This window comes from Phlebotomus papatasi, chromosome 2, assembly GCF_024763615.1.
Source record: "Phlebotomus papatasi isolate M1 chromosome 2, Ppap_2.1, whole genome shotgun sequence".
Taxonomy (NCBI): domain Eukaryota; kingdom Metazoa; phylum Arthropoda; class Insecta; order Diptera; family Psychodidae; genus Phlebotomus; species Phlebotomus papatasi.
The window spans coordinates 105,274,427-105,300,321 of NC_077223.1; the positions used below are offsets into that span (position 1 = coordinate 105,274,427).

At 34.8% G+C, this 25,895-nt stretch overlaps 1 protein-coding gene across 12 annotated transcripts in view; it reads right to left on the reverse strand.

Moving 5' to 3' along the window:
• Positions 1-1,298: 1,298 nt before the first annotated feature.
• Positions 1,299-25,895, reverse strand: part of LOC129800602 (band 3 anion transport protein) — a 73,206-nt gene continuing 48,609 nt past the window's right edge. For 6 of the 12 annotated variants that reach the window (XM_055845105.1, XM_055845107.1, XM_055845104.1 and 3 more), the window contains 9 exons: positions 20,496-20,903; positions 20,257-20,400; positions 15,675-15,809; positions 11,237-11,425; positions 9,367-11,171; positions 4,213-4,407; positions 4,025-4,134; positions 3,825-3,943; positions 1,299-3,739 (listed from right to left, as the gene is read on the reverse strand). In XM_055845105.1, coding sequence (XP_055701080.1) covers positions 3,665-3,739; positions 3,825-3,943; positions 4,025-4,134; positions 4,213-4,407; positions 9,367-11,171; positions 11,237-11,425; positions 15,675-15,809; positions 20,257-20,400; positions 20,496-20,903 — 3,180 coding nt within the window. In that variant the 3' untranslated portion in view covers positions 1,299-3,664. Of the gene's footprint in view, positions 3,740-3,824; positions 3,944-4,024; positions 4,135-4,212; positions 4,408-9,366; positions 11,172-11,236; positions 11,426-15,674; positions 15,810-16,790; positions 16,845-20,256; positions 20,401-20,495; positions 20,904-25,895 lie in introns of all 12 variants that reach the window. The other 6 variants (XM_055845106.1, XM_055845103.1, XM_055845108.1 and 3 more) reach the window with 2 other exon arrangements.

Below are 25,895 nucleotides of genomic sequence, written 5' to 3' on the forward strand. Positions count from 1 at the left end.
AATATTTTGTTGTTCAAATCTGATAATAAATCCTACTTTTAATGGAGAGATAAGATTTTCTGAGCAATGTTTCTTTGATGTTTCATGTTTCATCAGTGATTCTTCTATTTGATACTTCTGAAAGGGTTTCTCATTTCACTATTTTAAGTACACTTAAGAAAATAAATTTCCAAAATGGGGAATTTTGAATTTTTCTCACTTTTCTTCTCACTGGAAAAATGATAAAACTATCCCAAAATTGACACTTTGGCCACAATTCTGAATATAGACAGTGATCTCAGTTGAAGATAATTTTAGATTTTATTATTCAAATTTTACTCACGTAAGAATATCAAATATTCCAAAAATTTTCCAAATTTTTTAAATGTTGATTTTCATTTCAGAATTGAGACTTAGCTCTAATATTACTGTATTTTTTTAATTTAATTTTTTTGTTTGCTTGGAGGTAGAATTTGACTTCCCAAATAAGTTTTGTCCATAAATAATTTTAAAAAGATTTTTTAAAAAATCGTTGCATTTCAAAAACTTTGTCGCCCGAATTTCTGTCTGATTCGGCTGACATTTCGGTCCCGCCCGAATTTGAGAGAGTCTACTGTACCCCAAAATGTATGCATTTTTTCGAGGCGATAACTTTGAAATGCGTAACTTATGAACCGTCGTCGGTACCAAGAATAGCCCAAGAAATTGGCGCCAACAATATTTTGCATATTTTACGGAGTTACCGTAAATTATTCAAAAGAAGTCTCCTGAAAATATGCAAAATTTCGGTATGTAGGGGAAACTGGGGCACCACCAAACACGGGGTACCACCAAACACTAATTTTTGTTTCAAAACTAGTTGGACTATCTCGACCATTCCTTCAGTGGACAAGCATCCCTATAGTGCCTATAAATTCCTATAGGTCTTATCCTCTGAAGTCGAATATCCGATTAAAAAATTGCAGTGTTTGGTGGTACCCCATGTTTGGTGGTGCCCCAGTTTCCCCTATGTATGTTTGCGATGGGTATTGACAGATCATACCCTACCTTCAGAATCATAGTAACAATACATTTTGTTGCTCTTTCTTCCTTTCGTAGACAGTTATGGATTTTTTGCACAAAGTTACGAAAGGTCATTTTGACATCGCTCCGATTTTGAGAATATTTTCCTTCATTCTCTTTCCGGAATAGAATTTTAGTTGACAAATTCTTTTGTTAAATATTTACACTTTATAAACAAATGTTTTTTTTTAAGAATTTAATGTAAGGGTTTTAAATTTAGTGACTGTTGTGGTCGTCATCAAATCGAGTGGACTGTATTTTTTTTTTAAATTCTCTTTATTTGTCGTCGTCTTACAGCCAGCGAGACACGGCCAATTCCCGATTTGATCAAGGTGAGTTAATAAGTTGATTAAAAGTCGTCCTAATTACTAAATAAATCGTCTTTGTCTTTCCCATACCTAATAAGACTTCAATCTTCTTCTGGATATCTGCTTAAATATCTATTAAATCCGTCTGTCTCTGTTTAATAAACCTATTGCAAAGAAAAGAAATACCCTCTTAGATTCAATACATAACATAATTTTACATCATTTTTACAACTTACTCGAGAAAATAACCAAAATTCTATAGTCGTCGTCGCCATGCGTGTCTCGCCATTAAAGTCACAAAATGAAAAGACAAAATGCAGGGAGAGTCTAAATTACAATGCTAGAAAATATTAATTCAGCATATTTCCGTCAGATGGCGTTCTGTCAACAACAGTGACCGTTATGACGCGTGTTTCAGAGCATCTCCTCGTTCCTCTTTAGATGTAAGGCTATAATAATAAGGCTAAAGTAAGGAAGGGCTGACTGATACTTTTATTATTAATTTAATTTATTAAAAAAAAATACCACAAATTAGATTACGTTTCCTTCTTGTAGTGAAGCGCAAAAGATAAAAGGAATATAAAAGTAATAATAATTCAAATGTAAACTGATAGAAACAAAACGAAACTTAAAAATTAAACTTTTTAGATTAGAGTTAACCCTTTAAGGACGATTGGAACACCGGTGTCCCATAAAGAAAATATTTTTTCCTGACTACCCAAAGTTATTTTTTTCTTATGTCGGTACATAATGGTAAAGTAGAAGGTTGAAGGGATCTAGAATATTTTTTTGCAAGTCTCTAGCTATTTGTTATGTACTAAATATTTAAGCTCAAAAATGGCGAATTTTTAAATTCTCAAAATCATAATTGATTTTATTTATTTTTTATACTTCCAATTTTTTTTAAAGCAAAACCCTTTTGGCAATAAAAACTACAATACTCATGCGTAATATTTTTCATTAAAGCAAAAAATATTATTCATTGGTATTGTCAGAAAAATTACTTAAATTTTTGGGCTATTTTTGTCCCTATTGTTCATGGAGGCAAAAATACACCGAATCAGACTCTGTTGGACTTTTCAAGGTTAGACGTAAGACTTATTATTGATTATGTTTCTCAGTTTAATTATTATTGTTGATTTTCAGTCCGTAAAAAGTGTCTCGTCGTTAAACTTCTGAAAAGCCTCTTACAATTCCTCCTGGTCATCCGCTCTATTTACAACATTACTGAACTTATCAAGCTTCCAAACGTACCAACCTTCAAATTTTCCAAATTGATGGATTCCTCAGAAAAACATCCTTAAATTAGAACATAATTTCTTGTTCGAAAACAGACAGATTTTTCCTTTCGGGAAAATCTGCAAAATCTACCAAATCTCAAGAAATGGGCGTGGCCTAAAATTATAAAAATGACAGAGTTTATTTTGGAATAGAAATCCTACCTCGCTGCAATAAAATAAAGTTATATTTACCTTTATTTATTTCTAAAAATTGTTTGACTAAAGTGATTTATTTTGATTAGGTATTTCTAAAAATAAAATTACCTTTTTTTGTGTGCTCTTGGAAAAACGAGATCTCACAACTATTTTGGCCGATGAAATGAACATTTTCAGTAAGTTCTTTTGATTTTGTCGAAGAACAATGTCTAATTTGATTTTTTCTTTTATTTTACAATACATTCTATAACTTACTTCTATATTTTTTTTTGTAATATATTTTGGGAAATGAATCTCCTCTAGAGTACACTCCCTAGTATGGGATACTTCAATACTATTATATATTCTTTTAAAGTATTTTTTTAGAGCACCATATGGTTTTTTCTAGGTAGATTTACTAAAATCTTAAGTACTTTTTTTTCGAAGGTCCTTTTTAGTTACTTTTGCACTTGAGTATAAAGTGCAAAAGTTTTCTTGTAATTGTGTTTTCCATTCTAAAAAGGGAAAATACTGCAAAATACTTTAAGAAAATACTTTCTGCTAAACTTTCCACGTGGAGGGAAAGTCCATTTAAAGTGTTGTGTGTTGAAAGAGAAAACAATATTTCTATCATAAATATATGTTTAACCATTTACTCTTCTCTTGTAAATATGCTTTCTTCTTAAGAAAATATATATTTCCCTTTCTATATACCTTGTCAATCTTCCCATTTTTCTCTTACTAATATTTATACTTGTCCAAAACTATAGTCTCTGGGCTGTAAGATAAATTTTCTGTGTTTGTCTCAAAACATCCTTCAAGATGAGGTGTGGTTGCATTTCTGCAGGGGGAATGGGCTTGTCTCAAAGTCAATAAATATATTTCTTGTTGTCCTGGGATTTACGATGGCATTCCAGCTTGTTCGTAGAAATCTGGTTCATTGTCTGGATCAACGTCGGGTTTGTTTCCGTCCAGCTTTGGGGGGTTTATTTATTTTTTTTGTTGGCGGGAAAATATGTTAATGCTTAAGAATATATTAAAAGAAGTAGAGTTTACTTACCGCATTGAGTTCTGATGCTGTAAAGTATGTAGCTAGTTTGTGACGCAGAGGCACCATCATGATGAGGAAGAAGGGAAAGGCAAGAGAGAATGAAGATGATTTCACGCCCCAAAGAATCGCTATATAGAGAGATAGAAGGAAAACGTAAAATAGTCTATATTGAGATACTAAGGAAGTGAAACTTTAAAAGGGATACCAACCCAGTGCAGCTGCTTGGGTGAATGTGAAAATGTGCATCTTCCACGTGGGAACACGACGCACAAATGGTTCTGACGGGTGATATTTCACTGGCATGAAGAAGAGCTTTAGTCTGAAAAAAAAAGAGAAACGTGGGAGGATGTAAGGAGGAATGTCTTCTGGAGAAAATTCCAAAAAGGGTGCAACGTACCTCTCGAAGAAGTGAACGCCTACCATGGAGACGATGCCCATGTAGAGGAAAACTCCAAAGAGGACACTCATGGGGATGAGTCGGAGGATTGGTGCCATGGCCACAGACAGGCCAACCATCACGGAAACAAAGAGGCCAGATAGTCGTTGTTCCTTCACGTCCACGATATGGGGTTTATCACCAGGAGCATGGGTCCTTAAAATTAAATCAGAACAATAATTTGACATGATGACCTCGTCAGCAGCAACTCCAACAAAGGAGAATGATCAAAAGTATATGGACGCTGGTCCTGGAATCGCCACAAACGACAGTAGGCGCATTTTGTTAGTTACTGATATAAGATTAAAAAATTGCCGGAACCCAGGACGATAACTTAAAAAGGAATTCTGAAGAATACACACTAAAGAAATTAAAAAAGAAACTGTAATTGAACTTATGTAAATCAAATATCACACGAATCTAAACAAAATTAAAACTTATAATGAGTTTTGTATAGCCTTCAGTAGGAACAGCATTGCATCTTTAGGCATGAACTAAACTTCAAATTGAATTGAATTGAATAAACGCTGGGAGTCCTTGTAAAAAAGCGTTTATCCTTCCGAAATATAGCTGTTTTGACAACGAATTATTCAAGAACCACTAAAGCGATCTTGATGAAATTCGGTATAGGGTCAGTGTATTACTTAAAATTCTTATCCATGCATACGACCCCCTCACCCCACCCTCCATTCTGATAGCCCCCATACAAAATGAGAGCATTTTACCTTATAACTCCTTTCTTTTCTTTCTTAGAAAGCTGAAATTCGACATGAGAACAAAGCTTAGGGAAGACTCTTTAACTCTTTCGTCCCTTTTGGGACTCTGGGTACCCATGAAAACAACAATTTTTTTAGACTATCTAGAATCGATAAAAATCCGATTCTTCTGGATGATTACAAACTATAAGGATGTCCAAATCTAGGATATTTTTTGCAGGATTCCAATTAACTCCTGAGCTGAGATATTTTTGGTCGAAAATAGTGAATTTTTGATTTTCTGCTTCCTTGCAGATATTGTGACTTTTTTGATATTTCCAGACCCGAATAAGGAAAAACCTCTCGGGGCCAATAAGTATGATAACTAACAATTACAGATTGCATAAATTCGAAAAACAATTTTTTCTTAAATTTTCAAAAAACTTGTTCAAACTTTATGGGTACTCTCGTCCCCAAAAATCTAGAGGTCAAATGTAAGGTTATCCCGCCAATGCCCGCCATATGCTTTTTGGCACCAACCTTGTAACAAAATTCCAAGCAAGAGCGATATTTTTGCCAATATGGCCGATAATTTTGACATTTGACAGCGAGGGAGATTGCTTTCGGGGAAGTTTTTCCTATTCTTCCTGATTTTGGTGAATTCTGATTGTCCAGGAAGTGTTTTTTATGCTTTTGAGAAAGATTAATGTGTCTGCAATAACATCGTGTTGAGAGAAATGTGTTTTAAAGTGTTATGTGTAAAATATTATGAGGAATCTGTTTACAAGCACGAGCTGGGTGTCTTTTTTAGCACTTCCTGGACATCCCACAAGATACTGGTCAATAATTCACCTTGTTTTAGTTATCAACATCGTACAGGAGTCCTTTGACACTCCCAAATAGTTTACAAAATCGATAATATTGGCTTTGGGAAAATTGAAGTTTGTATCCTTTGCGTTCTTTTGGGGACGAGAGTACCAATGAGTTTTCCAATTTCCCAGAGGAGGAAAAAATTCTTTCTCTGTTAAAGTATCATATTTGATCACTAAGACTTACAATAAAGTGAGTTTTACTGAAATTCGTTCGCTGGATGTTGTGGTCCGGAAAGAGTTAAGGAGCGTGTATCACTACACTTGAAATGGAGGGAAAAGAATAATTTCAGGAGCGCAAAGCGTCTCACAAAAATTATTCTTGGGAGCAATATCTTACTCAGATCTTGATATCTCTGGTAATTCCTTCGGCTTCTTAGTCCTCTGGAGTTCATCTGCTAGAGGTTTTAGACTTCTTGATCTCTCAACTGCTTGTCTTGACCTCTTTCTCTTAAAACTCCTACAGCATCGCCCAAATATGGGTTTCTATGCTTAGCTCCGCAATGAGAAGTCTTCGGGGTTGAGCATAGAAACCCATATTTGGGCGATGCTGTAGGAGTTTTAAGAGAAAGAGGTCAAGACAAGCAGTTTAGAGATCAAGAAGTCTAAAACCGTTAACAGATGAACTCCAGAGGACTAAGAAGCCGAAGGAGTTACCAGAGTCATCAAGATTTGAGTAAGATATTCCTCCCAAGAATGGATGGAAGACTATAACTTCGAGGTTGTGGATTCTTTCGTCTCTTGGACCTGAGACATCTGACAAGGCCTATATAACTGGCCTAAAGACAAAACTCTTACTAGTATAAGATCATGATCCCTTTCATCTTTACATATTTTTGATATTTGATATTTGATATTTATTTCTCTCAAACAGATAGAGTCTGCCCCTCTTACATTGTTTGATAAAAAAGAAGAAAGTGAAAAAGAGCAAAATTACATTCGTATTACATAAAATGAAGAATGAGCAAAAGAGAAAACAAAAAAAAGGAAAAGTACCAAAGAAAAAATAGCATAGGGTAAAGTGGTACAAGTTGGACAGTGGTAGAAGTTGGACAATGGTACAATTTGGACAGGGCTTTTTGTCTTATAAATTTAGTACTTCATTTTTATTTATATATTTTTAATGCTTTAGTTTTATAATTTGGTTCCTTGTGCTTAAAAGCAAGTTTTGTACTATATTTATGAAGAAAAAAGCCATGTCCAATTTGTACCGGCAAATTGTCCAACTTATAACACTAATTCCAAATTATATCACTTTACCCTAAATAGAGAAAAAAGAACAAGAATGTTCCTAACTCCCATCTGACCTAGACTGATAGTGCCTTGCAATACCATCCTGTGAGATTCTAGCATTCACAGGGAGAGAGTTGTAAAGAACAACCCCATCAACAAAAAGTGTTCGCAAATACTGAGGCCCAATTTTTGAAATTCTCACTCGCACCCGCGAGCTCTTTAGTGGCCGAGAGAAATTGACTCGCACACCCCGGAAATTCTTGAGTACGTGTAACGAGTACTTTATGTTATAAAGAAGTCGTTACAGAAGAATTTGCATCTACGGGGTGTGCGAGTGGATTTCTCTCGGCCACTAAAGAGCTCGCGCCCAGACATAATCAGCCGGAATAGAAACGCCGGCTGATTAAATGTCAAAATTTTAACGAAACTGTCAACAAGCGTTCCTTGCCGAACAGGTATTAACTCGACCTTTATCCTTGCGGAAAATTGGACCTTTCGTTGACTTTATTATCAAGATGTTGAAAATTAGATATGCTTGTCGTTCTTGTCGTCGTATTCATTAGAAATGTACAAAAAACATAATATTTGCGCTATAATTAGAATAACTGGAAATATTTTTTCCAACAACTCGTGCACCAATTAGGAACTTCCCTTGAAAGATTTTTATATTAAATATTGATATTATATACCTTTCTGATGAATTTTATCAGACATAGGAAAATTTTTCAAACATCCTTAATACACCATCTATATACGTAGGTAGTCATATTGAAGTTACAATGTAGAAAAAATTCCAGGAAAATTCCGCATGAATTCTTTGAGGGTATTTGTGTATATTGATACTAAGAATTTAAGCTAATTTAAACAATTTCCTCCGAATACTCTTTAACATTGGGAACTTCCATTAAAAGCCTTCGCAAAAGCAAACAATTGAATTTAAAACAGTTTCCAGGAAATTTTCTTGGATTTATCATGAGTGGGTATCAGACTAGCCCCCGGCTTCTTTTTTATATGGAACTGTTTGAAGTCAACTCATAAATTGATCCTAAATTAAACTTACACTTCTCAGAATAAGAACGCATTTAGACGATAGTTTATTTTATCCTTCTTTGCAAGGACCAGAGTTTTGTACACAAAGAAAACCTCAATTTTGATATATCGGGTAACGGTCTCGAATGCAGAAAAATTTCCATTAGGGTAAAGTGGTACAAGTTGGACAGTAGTGGTACAATTTGGACATGGCTTTTTGTTTTGATAAATTTAGTACTTCATTTTTATTTGTATATTTTTATTGCTTTAGTTTTATAATTTGCTTTCTTGTGCTTAAAAACAAATTTTTACTGTATTTATCATGAAAAAAGCCATGTCCAACTTGTACCGGCGAATTGTCCAACTTGTAACACTAATTCCAAATTATAGCACTTTACCCTTCGCATCTGTATGTGAAAGTAAGAAATTGTCTTTAACTATAACAGCCACTCGCCGGGGACTAGGTATCAGACATGTTATAATGGTTAAGCCGGAGACTTAAATGAATTCTGTTAGATGTCGCTCACGACAGTTTTCTTCTTCCAAAACTTGAAAGCATAGATCATTTGTAAGTTCAGACTTCTCTCGTTTTGTAACTAACTTCACTGTGCAGAGAATTGTCAAGTAAAAAAATAAGACGCTAAGAATTCACTCCAAAGATCTTGTTTTATTGGCGCTAAGGATTGAATTAATATTTAATATATTGAACAGGTGAAATACATAACACACTTGAACCTTGAAGTTATCTTCATGGTGTTCTTTCCCCTGTTCTAACTGAGCGTATGTACAGTAGACCAGAGGTGTGCAAGAAACCGTTCATTCATTCATTTTCAACCGCTTATCCCTAACCGTTGAAACCGAATTAACGTCAAATGAAACATATACGTCAATGGTCAAAACGCTACTAATAACAAACTTATTTTGACGTTAATTCGGTTTCACCGGTTTCTTGCACACCTCTGCAGTAGACTCTCGCTCAATTGGCTCTTTCTCAATCGGGCGAAAAATTTTGTTGACAATTTTCACGTTTAATTATGAAGCTAATTTGCTAAAATTCCCTGTAGTTCTTCCTATTTTATCGTGATTCTTTATAATTGAGCGCTTTTTGTGGAATTTACAAAGGCTTTGACGCCCAAATCTATCGATAAACCGGATGACATTTTGCCCCAAATGCCCAATTGAGAGAGAGTCTACGAGTCTACTGTATAGTGGATTGTGAAATAGAGTTAACACGTGAAGGAAAAGATATAGCAATGCAAAAGAATTAAAATGGTCTTGTAGAGCCTTACCTGGACATTATTGTAACTGATGACACATGAGTTACTGATCGAACAGTTGCTGCACAGTGCCAAGGCATGCCAAAGAAGCTGCAAACAGTATTGCAGATGGACAGGAGTACAATGTCCATGTGGAGTCCTGAACCCTTCTTCAGACCTCGTTCGGGTTTGTCGACAATCAACTCGGAGATGTGAGTTTCCATGAAAATGAGGATATATACTAGAAGGGCTGGAATGACTGAGGCAAATGGTACCCACATGGGTACTGGACCCCATGGGATGACCCAGCCTCTGTTTTCGGGATCACTGGGTGAGATACCCTCGGGTACTGAGAGTTTATCGGTGAACACTTGGGGAATCATAAAGTCCACAGCCACGAAGATGGCAATGGACACAGGTACGCCAAAATCTCCAAGAGCACGTCTGGCTGTGCGTCCTAGGAAGTGAGAGTTGCGGAAGATTCTAAGGTAGTAGGCGAGAGTGAAGGTGCCCAGGGTGAGAATTGTGCAGAATAGAGCTGTGTTGGGTTGATTGAGTGGACCCAGGTCATCGAAGGGTGGAAGAAGAGTACTGTTGTCCGACACTGCAGCAATCTCCTGAGTTTGTGGAGTTGTGAGAGTTGTTGTTATGGCACTAGTTACATTTTCCTGGATAGTTGTTGCAATATTCGAAACTTCTTCGGCAATTGTTGTCAAAATTGTGGTGACTTCCGTTGGATCTTCTGTGTCGTTGCCAGTGAGGTAACTTACAACAGTTGATACAGGTTCCGGTGGAACTGGAGGAGTTACGTTCTTGAAGTTGTACTCAGCATAGAGAGGATGTCTCTTGTACACTTTGACGAGTTTCATTGCTGTCTCTACGAGGTAGATCAGCGTAATGAGGGCAGAGAAGATCTCTTGAGTGAATCTTGTGAAGAGGCGTACATAGACGCTGCCTTCAAAGGCAGAGACCACCAGAGCGATAACAATCTGCCATAGACCAACCCAGACCCTCATTGTGAGGAATTCAAAGCCATTGGCCTTGCAGAATTCATACAGGGCTTCATCGAAGAGGAGCAGGGGACCCGTAGTACCGATGATAACCAAAGGTTGACCACAGACAGCATGGAAGAAGATCCCAGCAATTGACTGAGATATTAGAGTTTCGGAGATCCCGATAAGATTGTGGGTTTTATCTGAGGCCAGACCACCGAAAGTGATGGCAGTGGACAGGGCAGCAAAGTACATGAAGAGACTCGCAGCTAGAGTTTCAGTATTGAGGCCATCGGTGATGTCACTCTTGTACATCGGAAGCCTACGCTTCATGTCATTAATCACTCCTCCCCACCATCTTCCTGTCTTCTCTAGAGGTCCTGTGGGTTTCCTACCACCGGGATCTCCCTCGGCAGCAGCCAGAAGACGCTTCTCCTCATCAGCAATTAACTGTTGCTTGTCCTTATTCTTCTCCTGCATTGCCTTGACTTTCCTGTTGCGAATGCGTTCACTCTTGGCCTTTAGCTCTTCAATTGGCAACAATTCCTGTCGCTCCCAATTTCCCGGTGGAAGCACAATGGAATCATCTAGGAATTCATTGATGGCCGATAGGAGATCCTTGCGATCATCAGCTTTGTAGGCGATATCGTGGAAATGAGTATTGGACATGAGCGTAGCAATTGATCTACCAATTTCATGGTAGTCCAGTTCGATGTTCTTTGGCCCCAGGAGAATAAAGAGGAACCGCACAGGGATGGGTACCTCAGTGATACTTGGCATAGTGATTCCTTCAGCCAGACGTACAAAGGCAATTGTAGGCTGTTCTAAGAAATCCACAGCTCCGACCTTTTCAACAAAAATGATGCCATGCAACAAATACCTTTGAAAATCTTATTAAAGGATATCCTTACCAAGACCGTTGTTGCTTCAGCACCTTGAGGAATTCTCCTAAGGATCGTGTCATTTTGGGCTTTCCTCACTAAATCTTCCTGAGATGAGGAATAGACTTCTTCCTTGATATCAATTTTGGTGTCATTCCCACCGAATCCATTGATTTCACCAGCAGGGACAATCTTTGGTTTCTTGTCCTCACTCAAATTCTACATAAAAACAATCACAGGGAAAAGCAAAAGAACTCTCTCAATATGAATTCAATACTCAAAACAAAAAGAGCTGGACAAAACAACTATATATAGAAGCCACGGTATGGATTGCTAAAGCTGAAAAGGCTCATATTGAAGCTTTTTGTAAAACAAGAAGGATATATATATATAAAAAAAACAGAAGGAATGATGGAACAATGACAGAAAAAGGAGATAGTCATTCCGCATCATCAAGGGATGAGGAAATGTAATTCCATTGTGAGTAGAAAAAAACAAGATGGGACTTTGATTGGAAAATTCCCATTTCTGAAAAGTTGGAGGCAAAATGCAAAGGCATGCTTCTAATTGAAAATATCAGAAGAATATTGAAAAGAGGAAATTATAACACAAAATATTTGAGGCATCTAGACTAAAGAAATGAAATTCATGGCAAAAGATTAATCTCCTATGTTATACAAGATGTTCTGGTGAATTAATGGAAGGTTAAAGAATATTGTACTATGGGGCTTTCATTCACAAGATCGATTAGGAAATTATTGAAATACGAATGAAGAATGGAATTTCATTTGAATTGTTGCAGAAATAATTGCAGTTGTTATAGAATTTATAAGATTGATGCCAAATTATTTTTAATCCTGGAATTTTTTTAGGATTTAAATATTATATTTAGTTAAAGTATATGTTACTAATTGAATTAAAAAGAAAAGGCTGTCAGTTAGGATTTTAAATAATTTTGAATTTCATTGGAAAGGTCTATTAGAATTATGCCCTAGACACACTTAAGACTTAAGCCGAGAGACGACTTAGTGGAAAATGGTTGAAATGAGGTTTAACCAATATGTCGAATATAATTACGCTAAGCCGTCTCTCGACTAATCCTCAGGTCTGTCACGGCCCTTAGGAAGCGTTATTTGGAATAGAAATAGGCATTCGCCATTTTGAGTCAAATATTGCATTAGACAAGACGGAAATTTTGTAAGTAAAATAAAAGGAAATATTTTTAAATATCTAGCTAATCATATTGCAATTTATTAGGATTCAAAGGAAAAGGATTAGGTCAAGGACATAGGAATTTGTGTAGGAGAAGCAGATAGGTTTTGAAATGTAAGTCTTCTTTAATTTGGGGTATTCTTGGATAAGACTGACGCCTTATTAATTTTTTTATAGCCAAAACTTATTCTGCTGTAGAAATTCTGAAATTCTGTTGGGAAAATAAAATTTGTTTGGAAAAAAATACAACAGTATAAATAATACTTAACACTATATAAATGGAAATTTCACGTGGAATTGCTTAAAATTCCGTAGATAGTTTCTTATTACATTGTTTGTTATTCATTAGAAATTCGCCAATGAAATTCACAAGTATTAGAAATATTTCTCAGTTGGAATCTAATGCTAATGCGGCAATGTGAAAAACGCAAAAATTAATCCAGGAATTAAAACCAATTAAATGATAAGATGTTTACACGCTAATGATTGATACTGTGTATAGAACTCTAGCGTGAGCACACCTAATATTATTTTGTAGCCATAACCCCTCAATTCTGAGAAAAAATGATCATAAATTCTCTGCCACACTTTTTAGATCGAGAAAATTTCATGAAATCAAAATTTCTTTCTCTTTCTTTCTCAAACGTTTTGTATATGTCGTTTCCCTCTATACCACTCTTCTTCTTCCTCTAAAACTCAAAAGAAATTCAATTTACATTTGAATGTGACAGAGTTTGATAAAAATTTACCATATGTCTAAGAAAATATAAATGAATATCAGAAATTTAAGTTCTTTTACTGTTGGAACTAATAAAGAAATATACAATCCGTTTTTTTTTTTTTTTTTTTCAACTAATCACCGTTCTTGAGCTTTAATGGACACTGAATTCTACTCTATGGTCACTTCTTTCTCCTAGCCGTAGTAAAACTTACTATCCAGGTAGTGAAATTTAACATCCTGATATTAGAATTTACTAACCGCAGGACAGTAGATTCGAAAGACGACCATGTATATCCTACAATTTTTGACTGTCTGATCTAATATCCTATATACTGGGTGACATTTTATTATCCGGCTATTCAAATTTTATTCAAACTTTGATCACAGAAAAAAACGAAATAAAAATGTGAGAACGTAAAGAAATTATAAAAAGTTAATATAACGGACAGCGGTCAAAATCCCAAAAAGCCCAAATACTGAAAAGCCAAAACCCCGAAAGTCAAAATTCAGAAAAGTCAAAGTCCCGTAAACTTAAAGGCCTGAATTCTTAAAAGTGTCATAGCTATTCCCACGATTACACCCACGCTTGCTTTATACTCAGGAATTTTGGCTTTCGGGATTTTGTATTTTGGAATTTTGGGATTTAGATTTTAGAATTTTGACCATTCGGGATTTTGGCTTTCGAGATTTGGATTTTAGAATTTTGACAATTCGGGATTATGGCTTTCGGAATTTGGATTTTAGAATTATGACCGTTCAGGAATTTGGCTTTCGGAATTTTGGCTTTCGGGATTTTGTATTTTGGAATTTTGGCTTTCGAGATTTGGATTTTAGAATTTTGACAATTCGGGATTATGGCTTTCGGAATTTGGATTTTAGAATTTTGACCGTTCAGGAATTTGGCTTTCGGAATTTTGGCTTTCGGGATTTTGTATTTTGGAATTTTGGCTTTCGAGATTTGGATTTTAGAATTTTGACAATTCGGGATTATGGCTTTCGGAATTTGGATTTTAGAATTATGACCGTTCAGGAATTTGGCTTTCGGAATTTTAGCTTTCGGGATTTGGATTTTGGAATTTTGACCATTCGGGATTTTGATTTTAGAATTTTGACAATTCGGCATTATGGCTTTTGGAATTTGGATTTTAGAATTATGACCGTTCAGGAATTCGGCTTTCGGAATTTTAGCTTTCGGGATTTGGATTTTGGAATTTTGACCATTCGGGATTTTGATTTTAGAATTTTGACAATTCGGCATTATGGCTTTTGGAATTTGGATTTTAGAATTATGACCGTTCAGGAATTCGGCTTTCGGAATTCTGGTTTTCGAGATTTTGTATTTTTGGATTTTGGATTTCGGGATTTGGATTTTAAAATTTTGACCATCCAGAATTTTGACTGTCGGGAGTTTGTATTTTGGGATTTGGAATTTAGAATTTTTGGGATTTTGTATTTTGGGAATTTGATTTTCAGAACTTTGTATTTTAGGAATTTGGGTTTCAGGATTTTGGATTTCGGGATTTAGATTTCAGAATGTTTCCCATTCGGAATTTTGGCTTTCGGGATTTGGGTTTTAGAACTATGACCATTCAGGGATTTGGCTTTCGGCACTTTGTATCTTGGGATTTTGGATTTAAAGATTTTAGAATTTTCGCTTTCGGGATTTTGGAAATTGAATTTCAGGATTATAGCTTTTTAAATATTAATCGAAATAGAACATATCACAGAAAGACAATAGACAACTTAATAACATACAATTCACAATAATAATACCGTAGATGCGGTTTTGTTTAACCCTCCAAAGGTGATTTCGGACCTCTGCTGTTCTTAAGCTTTTCTTTCATCTTGGGACTTAAGGATGGTTGTGTCCCATCCAATCTATATCATGTCTGATCGGTGAAGGCCATCCTTAAATACTAGAATTAAGAAAAAGCTTACAAACAGCAGGAGACAAAAGTCATCCTTGCAGTGAAAAATCCCCTGCATCTACAGTATACACATGAACTATATAGTAAGGTGGGGTAACTGGATCGTTTCCCGAAGAGTGCTACTTAAACGCTTTTTTTGGACTGATGAAATTCTTTTTTACTTCTTCTAAATCCATAGAATTATTCACTGTTTCATTCAGAAACATAATATAAAAAAAATATCAAAAATATTAAAGAAAATTTATAAAATAATGAAAATACTGAAATAAGTCAGCATGCACTAACTGGGTCGCCTTTTCGCTAATTCACTTTAAAAAAAAATTTCATTTAGTGGCTAATTCTAACCCAGTCTCCCCTACCACTTTTTTTTTTAATAAAATCAATAAGATTAAATATATAACCTTAGCAGGCCTACCTTAGACGATATTTTAAAAATCGAAAATTTTCGGTTAAATAAAAATTATAATGCATGTTCAGAACAGACAGTAAAAATTTTGTAAAAACAAAAAGACCAACTGCAATTATTTCTGCAACAAGATCTTAAATTATTTTAAAGAAGGTTAAATAAACATCATCTCTGGTGAATTAAAAATATTAGTCTTATTACGAATAGTAAGTAGGATAGAGTTGAGTGACGCCTTGGGATAGAACCATCGGTTGTGGCTGTTGGTGGACTAAACGGACGCCTTGGGCAGCCATTCTTGACACCGAGTGTGCCCAGTTCTTCCTGAATCCACAACGACTACAAATTTTAGATATAATAACTTCATTTTTTTCTGTTTAAATTTTATCAATTAATTACTTAAACCTATTTTTATCATCTCACGATCTGATTTTTTTGGGAAAAAGATGACGATAAATGAGGGGTGAATGACAGCTTGAACCAAAAATAGAATGATTTCGATAAGTTTTGTAATGCAAATGACTTTAGGATTGCATTGATATTCTGTAGACCATGACTCCGTTGATTTATTTATTAGTTTAAGAAGTAATAATCTATGGAGGTGCAAGTTGACGTCTATTTGGAGAAATTTTGTGTGAATTATTCAAACACGGATATTTGCAATGGTAATTAATTTCTTATAGACTGGAGGGCATTGGAAGGCAAATATACGTATTAATTCTGAATTGAGAAGGTGGTTATGAATTTTTAATACACTTATTGTTTCTTGTAAAAGTCTTGGAGTGGTTGGAGTGTGTGGATGGGGATGTTTGGTTCGTAAATTTATTTAAAAAAAAATATATAAACGACGTAAATATTTGGCTGGAAATGGAGCCTTGAATGTTTGGTGGTAGATCCCTCAAAAACAAATTCATTTGAATAATGTGTTTTATGGTAGTCATTTTGGGAGATGGGGTGGTAGAGGAAAATTCACAATGCATATTTTATTGATTTCTTGAATGCCAGCAGCGGAGTGGTAGGAATTGTTTGGTGGTGAAAGATGAAGTGTGGAATAATTGACAAAATCACCCACAAATAGAGTTTATTGATTGCATAGCACTAACTTTAAGCCTTTGAAATCTATATAGCAATCCCCAATTGTTGGGATGGCAATGTTCATTTTGAAGAAGCTCGACAAAACACTTGGAAAATTCAACAAATGCCTTTTTTCAACTGGACACTGGCCTTAGATGGATTCTGTGTCAAAGGTCGCTTTTTACATAAATACAGGAATTATTTATGGTGTTCTATATGGCTATTTTTGTGGTAGATTGTTTTTACCCAAGAAAAGATCAAGTGCTCCCAACTCCGATCAACAACACGGTATGATAGGTTCTGTACAATTTGTGTGTGGGTGTTGGACATCAGAGTGTAATATGGAAAAATGTACAAGAATTATTTTAATTAAAATGGTTGTGTAAAGTTATATTTTTATCGTAAGAAGTCTCTTCGTGTATTTCCACATACGAAGTGCCCCTGATACTATTAATAATAATAACACTTTTAATCTCATCCTCCAGCTGAAGAATTTACAGCTTTCAATTAAGAGCAAAAGTTCGCAAATAAAAATATCCTGGAGCTTTTTAATAACAAGACAATTTATGTACACGGTGAAGAGCAAAGTGGCTCTACACAAAAATAATGTGAATGGTATTTTCTACAAAATAGATTTTTGAATTTGCTTTAGCAAATCTACTCTGCAAAGAAAAGTTTAATGATAGGGGAAGTGAGGGATGCTTCGCACGTGCGAGCCTTCAAACAATTCGAGTTTTCTCTTTGTTTGAAAAGTGCTACTTCCTCATTTCTTAGACATTAGATAGATAATCATAAACCTCATCTTCACTGCAAAAATAGGCAACCTAGCCCTTCTTTCCTAGATTCTAGAATCACAAATGCAAAAATGGCCTAAAATGGGAAATTTTGATGACTCACATTTCGTGTGATTTCTCACAGTTAAATTGATTTTCAGAAATAATCACTTACACCAATAGATGAAGGGTTAATCTGAGTTGATATTTACGTGATATTTTTTGCATCAGAGAAAAATTATTTTCCGAGTGGCGAAAAAATCCTTAATACTACACTGCGTATTGGTTCAACCACTGAAAGTGTTATGGTTCGCCAACTCATCAGGTAACTCCAGCAGCTTAAAATCACAACATAACCTCAAAGAGGAAAACAAAGGAAAAGGAAAATGAAAAAAAGAAATTGATAAATTTTTAGGGTTGTCACATTTGAAATTTTCACATTTCAGTCGATTTTTCGATATAAATTTGCAAGAAAAACAGTGCTTCAGAAAAATTAGAAGAAATCTGTTTTAGATACCTTCTTTTAGTGAAATAATGGTTTCCGTGGATTCGTGGAACTTGAATCTAATAATCGGTAAATAATTTTTAATTGTGAGCAAGAGTTATTCCAGGAAAAAATGCAATGACGAACCTTGATAACCCATCGTGCGAATCTCGCCTCCACAGGCAAGGTTCGCACAAATCATCATACTTTTTTCATTTTCCTGTCTAGGAAAAAGAACACATTTTACGGCAGTGAATGAGGCACGCATAGAAAGTTAAAAAAAAGTTAAAGTTAGTTGTGGTATAGCGCAATTGATTGTCCATTTTACCGTTCATTCAGAAAAAAATCTTGAATATTGAGTTCCAAAAGGCGTGCGAACCATCCCTCACTTCCTCTATTTGTCAGGTATTTTTTAATTAGGGCACTTGAGAGAAATCCGAAAAAGTTAAAATAACATTCCGGAAATCTTGATCCGAAATCAGTGTAAATATTATGTTTTTTAGGTGTATTATGGGTTAAAGTTACCCTTTTTCATGTTAATTTTACAATTAAAAAGGTGTAAAATTAACATTAAAAAATATTGATATATTTTTACACCTAAAAAGTGTTAAAGTTCCGAGGAAAAAAAGTTAATCGCACCCCATTATTTTTCTCAGTGGAGTATCATTGAAATCCTACAGAAAAAGTTTCTGTAGAAAGGGCAGTATTTTGCTAGGGTTACTCAAGATTGGAATACCGACACATTTTTCCGTTAGAATCAATAAAACCCATGAAATCTCACATATTATTCTGATAGAATCTGAAATGATATTCCTTCAAGAACCACTGGCATCAGATTAAATGGGAATGGAATTACTAGAATCAAATGGAATCACAGAATCATTCTTTCTTTCAACTCCTCTTAAGCCAAAGTAAATACATTACAGATTTCTATGGATTTTTTAATTTTCCAAAGAAGATTAATGAATGGACTGTTTTTTTTTTTATTTTCAACTAAAAAACAATTGAAAAATATGTCTCATTCGAAAAGAAATACGATTTCTCGGCGGGTACAAGGTAAAAGACCTAGTCAACAAATACGGTTAAGGCGGACAACCGGGATACCAAGAACAAAATCGTGAATGGTCACAGAGAAAATTTTTCAGGTATCCAGATTCAATACCCGTGGTATTGATTTTAATACCACTATTTCAATACCAAATTTGGTATACCAAATACCAAATATGCAATACCAATACCAATACCAATACCAAATATCTAATACCAATACCAATACCAAATATCAAATTTGGATTGATTTTAATTTCTATAATTAAGTTAAGAAATATTGGGTTTACGTTTAGGACAATTTGGTACCAAATTTATGATATTAAGTTTTTGATTAAGTTTCTATCTCAATTTGAGATTGAATTTTAGAAATCGTGGAATTAATTTTATCCCATTGCAGCATTAATTTTTTTTGGAAGTCATTATTTATTAGGAAACAGTATTGATTGTATCCCATTTTGGTATTGATTCTGTCCCATTCTGGTATTGATTCTATCCCATTTTGGTATTGATTTTATCCCATTTTGGTATTGATTCTATCCCATTTTGGTATTGATTCTACCCATTTTGATATTGATTCTGTCCCATTCTGGTATTGATTTTGTCCCATTTTGGTATTGATTCTATCCTATTTTGGTATAGATTCTATCCCATTTTGATATTGCTTCTATTCCATTTTGGTATTGATTCTATCCCATTTTGGTATTGATTATATCCCATTTTGGTGTTGATTCTATCCCATTTTGGTATTGATTCTATCTCATTCTGGTATTTCTTCTATCTCATTTTGGTATTGATTCTATCCCATTCTGGTATTGATTTTGTCCCATTTTGGTATTGATTCTATCCTATTTTGGTATAGATTCTATCCCATTTTGATATTGGTTCTATTCCATTTTGGTATTGATTCCATACCATTTTGGTATTGATTCCATACCATTTTGGTATTGATTTTATCCCATTTTGGTATTGATTCTATCCCATTTTGGTATTGATTATATCCCATTTTGGTGTTGATTCTATCCCATTTTGGTATTGATTTGATATTCAATCCATAATCAATCCATTTTGATATTCAAGTTAAAAAGAAACTTCAACAATTTTGTAATATAAATCGGATACGAAAATAAAAAAAAAAGTATTTTGTAGAAAATATTTTCACATTATTTTTCTGTGTAATCCAGGATAAAATCATTAATTACCTTAGAAACTGGTGATGAAATGAATAAAAAGAAAATTTTAACGAAGTGAATGTCACGAAATATGTACAAAAACATTGATGAATTGAAGAAAAAAAATAATATAAGAGGGATGAAATTTGTGCGAAAATAAGGATAAAAGATTTTTTTTGTCTGAGAGAAAAAAAAGAGGTGAATGTATTAAAAAGAGCTTTTTGAGCTTTTATTACCTGCAAACTTGTATAGCTGCTGTATTTGCGTCGTGAGCCAAAGTGAAAGCCCGAATGGGACTCATTCACGTGTCGATGACGCAGGAGGAGGGCTCGTAAGACTGTGGCTTTGTCATCTGCCTGAATTAGATCCTCAACAACCATCTGTGAAGCCAGAAAAAATTGTGTTTTGTATTGAGCCTTCCGGGCTAGATTTGAGGGATTTAAATGTGCGTCATCTTTGAAAGATTTTTCCTTACCTGTTCAACAACCCTGTATGCCACGCCAGGAAGATCTTTTTCTTCCAAGTCCATTAGCACAACTCCAGTCTCCAGGCAACGTCTGAGATTGAGGAGTGAGTGGAATGAGAGAGATGCTACATGGGGACGACCCCAGCGATCTGAACCCTCTTCCACATCTTCTTCATATTTGATCCAACGTGCTGTCTCCTTCCATTCGGCTTCCTCTCCATGTCCCACCAATTCGTCCAACTGGACAAAGACATCATGTGGACTGTGGTCAATGGTTTTCTTTCCGGTTGGTGGTTTCCCCATGGGAACCGTTGTGGAATCCTTTCGGGCACTCTGTGAGCTCGGTTGGATTTTGTGTCGACGCATTCCACGTGGATCATCAGAACGATGCGATGTCAATTCGTCAATATCAGCTTCCTGGAATTTCAGGTGGAGGCACGTGTTTATTTTCCTCCCCATTAAATCCCCGTCATTCGCGCGGTTCTCATAAATGGAAATTTGATTATTTCATGTTCAGAAAGTTTACGCAATTGATTTACTTTGAACAGGAACAAAAAATGCCTTTGAACTGTGTAAATATTTCGTTCTGAATTAGCAAACATTGTGTGGGGAATTTTTTTGTTGCTCTCTTTAACATCTCACCATATTAATTGAATTAAATAAATATTGAATTCATAGAACTCTGCTTAAAGTGAAATACTGAACTCTCCGGGAAAGTTAATTATAGTAAACAGTTGAAGAAGGAGTACTGACGTTGATGCTGGAATTCAAGAAAATCAAATTCCTTCTCAATCCGTTAAGAACGGAAATCCTTTTGGAAATAAGAAGAAAAGATTTCTTTCTTTCCAGATATACTTTACGTTCCTAATAAAATCGAATTTCTTCTGGTCGGCTGCCCTTATTTCCAGTTCTAATGGCCTCGGTATATCTTTTGAATCAATTAAAATTCGTAAAATCAAAATTCACATCCCCTTCTTTCTCAAACATTTTGAATATGTCTAGGGGAAAGTGCTCTCCCTTCGAACGTTCATGCCTTCGAATAATGTGAATTTCTTTTGTTTTTCTTGAGAAATTTTCACTAAATTATCATGGAATTATCAACAATTGATGATAAGCCAACTAGGGTAAGTGTACCAAATTTCGGCCAGCTTGGAATTTCGGCCACATACTTTGTTCCTAAAATTTCCATGATTTTTTTTGTTTTTGCATTTTCTAGAGATTATACAATACAGAAAAATAACAAAAAAAATCGTTTCGACGAGCAAGATGATCTGAAAAAGGCATTGGAAGAATTCCGAAAGGGCAAGGAACTATGAGAATGAAGGTGGCCGGAATAGGCCACCAATGCTACATCTACATTTTTATTAATTTTAAAATGTATTAAGAATGATTTTAAAGAAAATAAAGACTTTAAACTGTGTACAATGTTCCAAGTAACACTCCTTATAAAAAAGTAATAAAAAAAATCAATTTGTATTAAAAAGGGACAGATAATCCTAACCGGCTTATGTAGGTGAGATTCTTAAAGTGAGCTAACTCGGAGTGCATGCAAATTCGATTTAGAGCTGAAATTGTGAGTCTCCATTCAGTTATCTTGAATCAAATTCGTGAAATTATACAAATTTTGTATTTAAACCAAAATATCAAGGATTTGGATGAACTGACAGAAAAGTGTTATATGGGTGAAATGTAGACCAGAATGTACTCTATAATTTTGCCGTAGAACTTGATCTAATCGATTACTCAGAAGCCAAGATAAGCGAGGTCTTTTGTTTCTTAACTTGTTTTTTCATCCAGAGTGCCCCAAGTAGTCATTTCTTGAACTTCAACTATATCAAAGAATTGTTGTATTTTGTGGGACTTTCCATTTAAAACCCTATTTTAAGTGTCTTGGTGGAGTAGAGGCAGTCAAATTGGCATCTCAGGGATTTCAAAGCGGTATTATGGAAAAAATCAATTTTTTTCACACTTAAACGGCAAAATCGGAGTGATAGCGTAGTCTGAGTGGAAAATGATGTATGGACGAAATGTAGAGACAAATGTGCTCTACAATTATGTCGAAGTAATCATCAAAATCGGTTCAGCTACAGTCGAGATAATTGAGGTTATGTGATATTGAAATTGGTTTTTCGACTGTGGCGCCCCTGGTGTTGGTCCCACAACGTTCAAATGTTCTAGAAAGTTGTAGCATTTGGTGAGGTCTTTCGTTTGAGCCCTCATTCATTAAAATCGGTCACATAGAACCGGAGATATGATTTTTTGAATTTTGTGAACTTTGACCCCTCATATCTCCGGTTCTGTTTTAACCACAGCGCACATTTGCACCATTTTGGAAACGTCCTAGACTGGACTACAACATACTAAAATTTCATTAACTTGCACAATGCCGTTTTTGAGAAAAGTGACTTTGAATTTCGATGAATTTTGACGCTATCGCAGCGCCACCTGTGGTGAATTTTTGAACTTCCATCTGAAAGTGCTCATCGAGACGAAATCAAAAAGGTAAAATTTAGGTCGCTATGTTAATTAGAACCGGAGATAGAGGCCGGTCAATGTTCGAACTTTGACCCCTTATAGCTCGGGTCAGGGGTTTTAGATCGACTTAAGGTTTTTTTTGTTTGATAGGTATAATCAACGGCTACAACATACTAAAATTTCAGCCCGATGCACAATGGAATTTTTGAGTTATTTAACTTATAAGATTTAAAAATTTTCTTTTTAATAATAGCGCCCCTAGCGGTGGTTTTATGAACTTGCGATGTTAGAAGGGGAAGTGGCATTTCACGAAAGCTTTCCAAAAAGCCCTCATTTTTTAAATTCTGACAATTAGAACCGGAGTTATGGCCATTTTAAGAAATTTTTTTGGACCCTTATAGCTCGGGTCTGGGGGGTCAGGGGACCTTAAGTTTGGTATTGATGGAAAGCTCTAAGGCCCAGCTATAACATACTAAAATTTGAGCCCGCTCGATGCCATAGGGACGGAGCTATTGAGAAAACAAAAAAAGGGGGGTCTTCAAAATGGCTGAAGGAGGGGTGGGGGGTGGGGGGTCAATGCACCAAGTTGCAATTTTCACCCGATATATAACCTTTGCCGAAAACCGCAAGTCGATATCTTTTTTAGTTTAGGAGCTATTAAGCTCCAAAGAGCGGCCGGCCGGGAACGTAAAATAGCCACATATATATTCGTGATCAGGAAGTGGCGAAACACATTTTGGCCAAGTTTGAGGTCGATCGGAGGACATGAAATTTTGTTAGGATTATAGTAGGTGAGATTGTTAAGAATCTCACCTAATATTACATTTCAAACTTGAGACTTTGGCGTTTGCATGCAACTATGCCGAAATTCGGCACACTTACCCTAATATTTAATGGAAATGTGTAATTCTCTTAGGAAAACTAAAAGAAAATTTACATTATTCGAAGGCATGAACGTTCGAAGGGAGCGTACTTTCCCCTACTCTTTCGAAATCTTCTTCCTCTCTTGATCGTCAAAATAAATTCAATTTAATTCGATCCAATTTTGAATGCGATAGAATGGGGTCGATGTATGCAAAATGTTTGAGAATGGGTCCGCCACATCTTTAAGATCAAGAAAATTTTATAAAGATTCACTTCTCTTTCTACCTCAAAAGATTTGCATAAGTCTATCCCACTCTTTCTGTCTCGAAATAGGACTGAACTAAATTTAATTTGGTGTGATGTTCAGTAGAAGAAGAAAAGTGTGAAAACGTAGGATACTTATGCAAATACAGTAGACTCTCTCAAATTCGGGCATATGGGACCGAAATGTCTGCCGAATTAGACAGAAATTCGGGCGACAAACTTTTTGAAATTCAACGATTTTTTATTCGTGTGCATATAGATATTGAGTTTACACACTCATATTATAACGTAAATTGCATGAAAATCCATCAATAATGCAAAATCACATCAAAACTAAGACAAACCGTGCCAAATTTGGGCATATTTGATTCATTTGATAATCATAATCGAACTCGAAAAATGTCAACAAACTTTTTTCAAATTTAACTGCTGCTCGAATTAAAAAGTACCGCGAAGTTAAAGGAGCCGAATTAGCGAGAGTCTACTGTAATATGAGACGGAAAATTATGTGAATTTAGATTTCATGAAATTTTCATGATCACACCTTTTAGATCAGGACAATTTCAGAAATTTTCAGAAAGAGAGAAATTTGAATTTTGATCTTGTGAAATTTTCCTGCTGTAACACATGTGTCAAAATTATAATTATCTAAATCTAACCATAAATGCCGTAAAGCATCTGCTAGAAATTGTTTTTCAAATCGAGATCGTTTTTTCGAATTTGATGAATTTTAGTTTTTTCTTGCTTACGCTCAAACAAAATCTTAATATCTCCGGTAGATCTTTTAGATTAGGAAACTTTCATGAAATCAAAATTTATTTCCATCTTTCTCAAACTGTTTACAAAACTTCCACATCATAATAAATTCAGTGCAATTCATTTCAATTTGAATTTAGATTTCATGAAATCGTCTTGATTTAAAATCCGTATTTTTAAATATAGCTTTCGGTGAACCCTATTATTAAATTTAAGTGATAAGTAGGTAAACTCAAATTTACACAATGTCAGTAAATAAAAAAAGAATTGTGAAGAATTGTACAAATTCAATTTCATCATTGGTAAAAAATGAATTTTGGCGGTAAAATTTTGGGTTTTTGCCTTCGGCACATCTTTTAGATCAGTAAAATTTTATGAAATCATAATTCGCGTCCCTGTCTTTTTCATAAGGTTTCCTAAGTTTATCCCATTTTTTTGGAATCAAAATTCGAATGAACTAAATTAAATTTGGTGTGATGTTCAAAAACAGTGAGATACACATTTGCAAAACATTTTAGAAAGAAAGGAATTTGATTTTGACTTTATGAAATTTTCCTGATTTAAAAGGTGTACCAGAGCCATTAGAACAGTAAAACAAAATTGTTTTTGATCAGTCAAAAAATATATTTTAGGTAAGATAAAAATTCATTTGCTCTTTTAGGAAAAAAATTATCAATAATTTAACCAAATTTGACTAACTAAAATTGATTATTTCAGTGTCTTAAATCGGTTTTTTAAAGTCAAAATTCAAAATTTATGCACACTTTTTTAATCAGAACAATTTTATTAAATCAAAATTCACATCCTTTTCTTTCTCACTCGTTTTGCATATGTCTATTTTATTCTTCCGTACTCCAAATTCGATTGAGCTAAATTGAATTTCGAGTGAAGTACAAAAGAAGAAGAAGAAGAGTGCGAAAGAATGAGATAGATAGCTACATGCAATGCGTGTGAGAAAGGGATTCGAATTTCGACTTCATGAAATTTTCCTAATCTAAAAAGTGTGCCGGAGCCATTACTAACAAAATTGAATTTATTAACTAAAACCGA